General features: G+C 41.8%; 1 protein-coding gene across 1 annotated transcript in view; it reads left to right on the forward strand.

Annotated features, from left to right (window-relative positions):
- The window catches only part of Prkdc (protein kinase, DNA-activated, catalytic polypeptide), a 188,415-nt gene that overhangs the window by 154,832 nt on the left and 25,270 nt on the right, over window positions 1-8,313 (forward strand). Inside the window, exons 67-69 of the mRNA XM_023717692.1 lie at window positions 1,341-1,449; window positions 2,864-2,975; window positions 7,599-7,779. Coding sequence (XP_023573460.1) covers window positions 1,341-1,449; window positions 2,864-2,975; window positions 7,599-7,779 — 402 coding nt within the window. The remainder of the gene's footprint in view (window positions 1-1,340; window positions 1,450-2,863; window positions 2,976-7,598; window positions 7,780-8,313) is intronic.

Raw genomic sequence — 8,313 nt, forward strand, 5'->3', positions numbered from 1 at the left:
TTTTTTTTTTTTTTTTTTTTTTTTGGCAGACGTGGGGATTGAATTCAGGCCCTTGCCCTTGCCAGGGAAGTGCTTATTCTACTGAACCATCTTCCCAGCCACATATTTTGAAATGTTTAAAAAAAAAAATTATTTGTTGGTTGTCTTCTTCTTTTCTTCTTCTCCTTCTCCTTCTCCTTCTCCTTCTTCTTCCTCCTCCTCGTCCTCTTCCTCTTCTTCCTCCTCCTCCTCCTCTTCCTCCTCCTCGTACTCCTCCTCCTTTTTTTTTATGATATTGGATATTAGACTGAAGGCTTTCCCTGAACTGCATGCCAGCCTTGCTTAAAACCTTTTATTTAAGAAAAGGGTGGGGGGTGGGGAGATGGCTCAGTGGAATAAGCGCTTCCCTGGCAAGCACCAGGACCTGAGTTCAATCCCTGGTTATGCCAAAAATAAAAAAAAAAAAACAACACCTTTTATTTTGAGACAGGGTCTCACAAAGTTACCCAAGCTATGCTTGAATTTGTAATCCTCCTGCCTCATCCTCCTAGAGTGCTGCAGTTACAAGGCATGTACTGCATCCGGTTTGTTTTTTAGTTCCCTTTGTCACATTGTCACAGAACTCTTGACAACTGGCTTTTCTGTGTGGAGTTGCTGTCCAAACTGGTTGCTTTGTGAAGAACATGGATTGCTCGCTTGGTTCGTTCTCTGCATTCCTTCTTGCTTTTGTGAGAGTCGTCTTCTCCCGGTTGTGAGCTTGTTTGTGAGTAGGTGTCTTATGTACATCCTTTAGTGTTTGTCATGGACATGGTGTTACTCAGGGGAGCTTGTAAATTAATTTTCACTTCTATTTTGCTGTTTTAATTGGTTAATACACTAAAAAAGAAGAAAAAATAAGCTTCTGTAGTTGGTGTTATACATTATAGGATGTGATTTTTTTAAAGTTGGTACAGGCTGGTCATGGAGGTCATTAGTAGAGCACTTGCTTAGCAGATAGAAAAAGGAAGGGAGGTAAAGCGAATAATAATTATTTGACTTGAGGGTGTAGCTCAGTGCTGGAGTGTGTGCTTAGCATCCATAAGGCACTGGGTTCGATCCCCATTGCCTTTCTTCAGGAAAAGAAAAATGCAGACAAATGATAGCCTGATTATATTGATTTCATTTAATCGAAGTATAATTGAAAACCTAAATTACTAAAAAACACTAAACCAGTTTTTGTTTCTATGACAACCACTCTGCAACACAGTGGGTGATGTATTTGTAGAGCAGTTGCTGTGTTTCACATTTTAGAGAACTACATTAGAAGTTTCAAGTAGTAAATTTGATTTATAACAATGTCACATGCATGCCTCTTTTTCTAGAGTTATTCTAGTATTGATGTCCTGTTACATAGAAGTAGACTCATCAAGTTACAGTCCGTTCAAGCTTTAACAGAAATTCAGGAATTCATCAGCTTTATAAGTAACCAAGGTAATCTTTTTAACCTTTTTTTTTTTTTTTAATGTGGAAAAGTTTTAACACTTGAGTTTTTGCTTGGTGGAAGTACATGTCTTCTATATAGGTTGGAAACTGCCTTGAATTTGTTCTGTAGATACTGTGCATATCTTGAAGCCATCAAAATAAACGTGTCCAGTGCTCAGGCACAATTAATAAGGCTGGTACTGCAGAGCCAAAATAAACTGCCTGGAAGCGTCCAGCGTAGTGTAACTTCACAGCTCAGGGAACCGGCGATCTTCAGTTACGGACCCAGCCGCTGGGCCTGGCCTGCCCTGAGAGACAGAGGCGGAAGCAAGGTGTTGGAGAGCTGCCCCCACAGGAAGGCTGGAGTGGCCGCTGCGCTGCCAGAGGCCTCTGGGGGAGGATGGGTTGGGAGCCAGCCTGGGGGAGCGCAGAGCTGGAGGCGGTGTCCCCGAGAGGAAGGCTGAGGTGCCACTCTCCGTGGGATTGTCCCCAGGTCTGTGGGGGCCATCTAAGAGTCAAAGTCAGAGGGAAACATCTTTCCAAAGGTGAAATGTCATAGTTATTAATCTGTTTTGATTTTTGTTCTAAATAACTGAAAATAATTATGAAAATCTGGAGTAATATTTTGCAAGTGTATATTATTATGTATTATTATCATTCATTAAGTGCTTTCTCTCTCAGTAGGTAGTTTAAATCTCTCTATCTCTACCATCTTGTTTTTATAACAGCCTTAGTTTTTCCCTGTCATATTATAGAGGCCTGGAGGATTAAATGACTTATGTTATGTAATAAGTGAAAGATAAGAACTCAGGGCTTCATGAGCTCCGGTCCTGTCCCTGACCGCTGCTTTTTAGCATCAGGCAGAAAATCTGAATATTACCCATGTGAAATTAGGAATTTCATGAGGACTGTTTTGAATACCTTTCTGGGCTCTCTTGAGGTCAGCTTGTCTGATATGTAGAGAATGCAGCCTGGGCTGGGCAGTGTTGCTCAGTTTTGCTTGGGTGAGGTCTTCGGTGTAGGTTGCGAGTATTCACATTGGTGGCAGAAACAGGCGCTAAGTAGCCCTGTGCTGATTCTGATCTGACTTTTTTTTTTTCCAAAAAAATTACCTTTTCAGTTTTCAGTGCTATTTAAGGCCTTGAAATTGTAGATACAGAATTATAGACCTGTACTGGAGCTAAAAAGACCAATGTGCTTACCTGCTCCGTCTTTTTTTGGTGTTCAAAAGTGATTCAGTTTAAATGTCAAGATGTATTATATTTAGTTTGGTGACTTATGTTCCTTTTGTGAAAGAAAATAATTTTTTATTTAACTTGGACAAGAAATTTTTTACATTTTTGCTTACTAATGACGAACCCACATTGTCAGTTGGTCTTGTCATTGAGCTGTAGATAAAATCAACCTCTAATATTATTTTTAGGTAATCTATCATCGAAGGCTTCCCTTAAGAGACTTCTGAAAACCTGGACAAACAGATACCCAGATGCTAAAATGGACCCACTGCACATCTGGGATGACATCATCACAAATCGGTGAGGGGCGGTTCTTGCAAGTGTGGGTTCTTTTCCAGATTCGTCAGAATGATTCTTCTTCCAAACTATACTTAGAAAAATGTGGGGTGTGAGCCTCTTTCACCCTGCTGATTGCCCAAGTAGGTTGTTCTAGCAGCACCCTGCAGGCCGACAGCGTGTTCCTTTATCCCCACTCACCATCTGGGAAGAGGGGGTGCTGCCCACTCACTGTGCAAGCATTGGGGTGCACTGATGGGAGAGAAATGCACACTGGCTGGGAAAAAGGCGGGGGCAGCCCCTCATGCTGCCTCATGACTGACTTTTAGATAGTGGGATGACAGCTAAAAAGGTACTGCATAGTCATGTTTTTATGTTGTCACTGAAACTTGGGTGTTTGCCCTCGGCCGCCTCCTCGCACCCAGCTCCTCCACAGCTGTGTTCAGCTGAGGTCAGAGCTCCCTTTCCTGTCCTGCCCCTGCCTCCCCGTGCTAGCCTTGGGATCCACAGGGCACGTGCTTCACAGCACCACACACGCAGGAAGGGGTGGGGAGTCGGAGACCGTGGGGGTTATTGGGGCAGATATCCTTAGGACATCAGATTCAAGACTCGGACCCGGCTATTGTACTCTTCTGTTGTTTCCTCTACATGTACTTTTTTAAAAAAAGTATATTTTGAGGTAAGCTTTAAGTTGTGGGAAAGTTAGAAGAAAACTAGACTTCTCTTGTATATCTTTTTTGTAGATTCAACAGTTTGCAAAAACATTTTTGACATTTTCCACCCCTAGCCAAAATACCTGTCGCTCCTCCCAGGCTGTCACTTCCCGTCTCCCTTCTGCTGGTGAGATTCATTTTGACTACCTGGTTAAAATGTTGCCTTGTGTCCACTGTCCAATGCTGTGACGGCTCGTTGGTTGGTTGGTTGGTTGGTTTGTTCTGCAACCAGTAGGAAAGTAATGGGCTGGGGAGATGGCTCAGTAGAATAAGTGCTTGCCTGGCAAGTACAAGTGCCTGCGTTCAATCCCCGGTTTCGCAAAAAAACAAACAAAAAAAACAAAAGAACTATACCGAAAGTAATATGGGAGAAGCTTGGAGAAAGGCAGGTGTCCTTTTCCTCTTGCGACTTTGCTGCATCTCTGGATGATTTTTGGCTCATGCAGTGTGGACAGTGATGGTGTCCCCTGATTATCAGGCCATATCTTCTGCGTAACAACCCTTCCTTCCTTCCCTCCTTCCTTTTAAAACTGCCAGTAAAGAATTATAGGTTCAAATTTACTTACTGGGCTGTAACCCATCGCTGTCCTTGTATAGTTCATATTTGTCTTGGCTTAGATTTGGCCTAGGGGAACCACTCACTTCAGGCGGGTGACCAGGCTCATCTTACAAAGTTTTCCTCTACAAATATTATAGTTCTAGTTTGTACATTTAGATCTGGAGCCATTAAAAGGTAATTTTTGTAGGTAGTGTGATGGAGTAAGAGATGTTAATTTTTTTCTACATCAGTATACGGTTATCTACCCTGTGTTCAAAAGTCTTTTCATACTTGAAAAAATATATATGTTTATATTTCTGTTTAGTTCTGTCAGCTGCTCAGTTAGGGATCTCATGATCTAATATGACTATGGAATTATCTTTTCTCTTTCTAACTCTTATTTTTACTTACTATGTTTTGTTATTAGGCTCGTATACATTGATAGATGCTATTTCTTTCTGATAAAGTGAAGTAATGATACATTGATGTGTATGTTACTTTATATAAAGTTATATATAATGAAAATACCACCAGAATTTTTTTTAAGTACCTGGGATTGAACTCAGGATCTTGTGCTTGCCAGGCAGGTGCCAGAAAATACTACATTTTTGCTTAAAACTGTCATACATACTCTAAGTACCTTCTCCGCTTTCATTATTTGAGACAACATCCTGCCTCAGCCTCCCAGAGTGCTGAGATGACAGGCGGGAAGCCCACGCCAAACTTACACTTAGCGACTTCTAATGGCCATCATTTGTTCCTCTGGTGTCATCGCTGGGTGTCAGGAGCTTGATTATGATGGATCTAGGTGTGCTTTTCTGTGATTTTTATACTGTTTTATTTTTCTGGGCAGGTTGAGTCTGTGCATTAATTTCTGTGAGCAAATTTGGGGCTCTTTGTCACTGTTCCTTCAGATGGGTTTTGCCCGTTTCATTCCTGTGGGATTTGACCCCCACATACACCGACCCTTTTTCATTTTGTTCCAGAGTTCCCTAAAATCTCTGTTCATTTATATTCCATTGTTTTTCTCTGTTCAGATTAGATGCTAGCTGTTGACCTCTCTGCAAGTGTGCTGTCACTTTCCTGTTAGCTTTGTTGCTCTGTTAAATGTCTGGTCTATAAATATTTAATTTCAAGTATTTCATTTTTCAGTTGTAAAATAATCTACTTGGTTATTTTATGTTTTCTCTTTCTCTCCTGGGATACTCACCTTTTTATTTATTCATGTGAGTTTTTCTTCTTGAAGCAAGAGCCTTCACGTAGCTGCTATAAAGTCCTTCTGTGCTCATCCCTACGCATGGTTATCCTGTCTTTTCCGCGCGAAGGGATAGATTTTCCTTGCTTTTGAGTTGTGCCTTGCAATTGCGAATCTCCTCGTGCAGACACAGCTTCTTCCAGCTTCTTCCGTAATTCTCGTGGAGGCAGGCAGCCCGGTGCACGTGGCACAGGCTCGCCCTGCCTCTCTGGCACAGATCCCAGGTCCGTCTTGACCCCGTCCTACTGCGTTTTGAGTCCGGCCTGGCACGTGGCCTCGGGGTGGGCCGCCGTCCGTGGGCTCCTGTCCTGAGCTGGCGGGGCCTTCCTGGCGCTCTCTCCTGCCACCTTCCGGCCGCCTGGGCTCCTTTTCAGCTGCCTCTGGGAAGAGTGCAGAGTTTCCTTCAGTATGTGTTCATTGGTCATTACTTCAAATATCTGTCAGGTGCCCATTTCATACCATTGTTTACTTGTTTGTTCTTCTGATTAACAAGGAAGGGTAAGAGGGAAGGAGGAAGGGAAGAGAAAAAATAGGTGTGAGGTGGGCTGTAGTGTTTCTAAGAGAGTTAGAAGCAGTCTTAAAAATGGATGTTAGAAAATTACTTGGGGTGTGTGTGTGTGTGTGTGTGTGTGTGTGTGTGTGTGTGTTGTTTACACAGGGCACTGAACTCAAGACCTTTATGCTAAGTTATATCCCCAGCCCTTTTTATTTTTATTTTTATTTTGAGACAGGATCTTAATAAGTCTCCCTGGCTAAGCTTGAGGTTATGAGCTTCCTGCCTCAGCCTCCTAGGGTCCTAGGGTTGTAGGTGTGCACCCCACACTTGTCTACTTTACTTGATTATTGATCAGTGACAAAGTTTATGTGTTAAATATTTTTATTAGTATTACTGATGTATTACCTTTGTCAGTATACTGATGTAAATAATGCATATTATTCATATTAAATACCTTCATCAGTATTACTGATGTAAAATCATATGAAACTATAAATGTAAAATTATATACTTATATAAATTATATTATTTAAATGTAAATAAACATAAGTGTATACTAACCCACATCCCACATGCAACTTTTTTTTTGGTACTGAGAATTGAACTCAGGACCTTGTGCTTACCAGGCAGGCACTTGTGCACCGAGGTATATCCCCAGCCCACCCACATATAACTTTTAAAGTGCTCCATAATTATTTATAATCTTTCTATTGCTTTACTTTTTTGCCTTTAGGTATAAGATCCTTTTTTTTTTTTTTTTTGGGGGAACTGCGGATTGAACTCAGGCCCTTGCACTTGGCAAGGAAGTGCTTATTCCACTGAGCCATCTCCCCGGTCCCATAGGTATAAGATCTTATACTGAGATTATTATAAAGGAAAAATGACTTTTAATTCAACATGGTTTGTTACCTGTTCATTAATAGAGAAAACTGTGAGTTGAAATGCTTCATCTGGAAGCAGAGGCACTAAATGGCCTTTGAAAAGTTCTGTTGAGATATCCTTTGTGATCTCGAGTTGGTTTATTAAAATGAGGTGTGGAAGGAGAAGGAGGAGGAGGAGAAGGAGGAGGAGGAAAAAAGGAGGAGGAGGAGGAGAAGAGGAGGAGGAAAAGGAGGAGGAGGAGGAGAAGAAGGAGAAGGGGAAGGAGAAAGGAGGGGGGAGGAGGAGGAGGAGGAGGAATAAAAGTTTAAAAAAGGAAAAAAATAAGGTTTCTTGAAAGGAAGTGGTAATATTGAATTGTTCATCCAGTCGTGCATAGCTATATCTGCTAGTGTGACTGACAGATTTGATGATAAAAACAAATAATATAACAACCATTGTTAATTAGCTGTTCTTGTTTTGAAAATCTGTAACATATGTATTGTTGTAGGTTACCCTGTTTCAGTCTTTGTTTCCACTATTGGATTTTACTTTTGTTTTTACTCTTCAAAAAGAAAAATTTGTAAAAAGAACTAATAAATAAATATAAAAATTGAAAAAAAAAATAAGATGGGAAGCCAGTGCCTGGAGTATGCATTTACAGTTTAACTATGAGCAAAACCTTAAGAGCTAGAATTTGTGAGTGTGCTATGGAGTAGCTTTCTGGATGTCCAAAGATTTCCTTCATGAGACTGGCCTTGTACCTCACTTTTCCTTGTTTGTGTAGGTGTTTCTTTCTCAGCAAAATAGAGGAGAAGCTGGCTCCTGTCTCAGATGACAGCATGAGTGTGGATGGTGATGAAGGTCACAGCGATGGGAGGGATGAGCCCGAGGAGGGCGTCACTTCGCTGATCCAGAGCTGCAGGTTCTCCATGAAGATGAAGCTGGTAGAAAGCGCGCGGCTGCAGGTGGGACGCGGGGCCTGGCTGCTTAGTGCCACCAGGAGCTTCCCACGCTGGCTCTTTTTCCCTCCAGCTTCGCTTTTTGTTTTCATGGCACTGAGCTTTGAGCCGGGGGTGCTCAGACTGAGCTTCATCCCCAGGGCCACTTGACGCTGCTTTACCATCTGAAGCTGCCAGGTAATTGAGAGGGTAGTGTGCCTCTCGCTGGAGCAGAGCAGATGTTGAGACTGGGTTGTAACTCAGCGGTAGGGCACTTGCCTGGCGTAGGTAAGACTGTAAAACCCTTAAAAGTTATCCAGAAAGCCTCTGACACCTATTACGTACCTACTAATCATTTTAAGATGTTTATGTTTATGTTCTGACGGTCTATCGTTTAGTAAGATCCTTTTTTACTATCAAGTATACCTTGCTTAAAATTTGCATATAATCTGTTACAATGTATGAGATCACGTTTGAATATCCTAGAGGAGCTTGCTATTTTAATAACCCTGTATACTGAGACTGTGTGTGGTGGCACACACCTGTAATCCCAGCTCTTGG

This window comes from Octodon degus, unplaced genomic scaffold (genome assembly GCF_000260255.1).
Source record: "Octodon degus isolate 3935 unplaced genomic scaffold, OctDeg1.0 scaffold00054, whole genome shotgun sequence".
Taxonomy (NCBI): Eukaryota; Metazoa; Chordata; class Mammalia; order Rodentia; family Octodontidae; genus Octodon; species Octodon degus.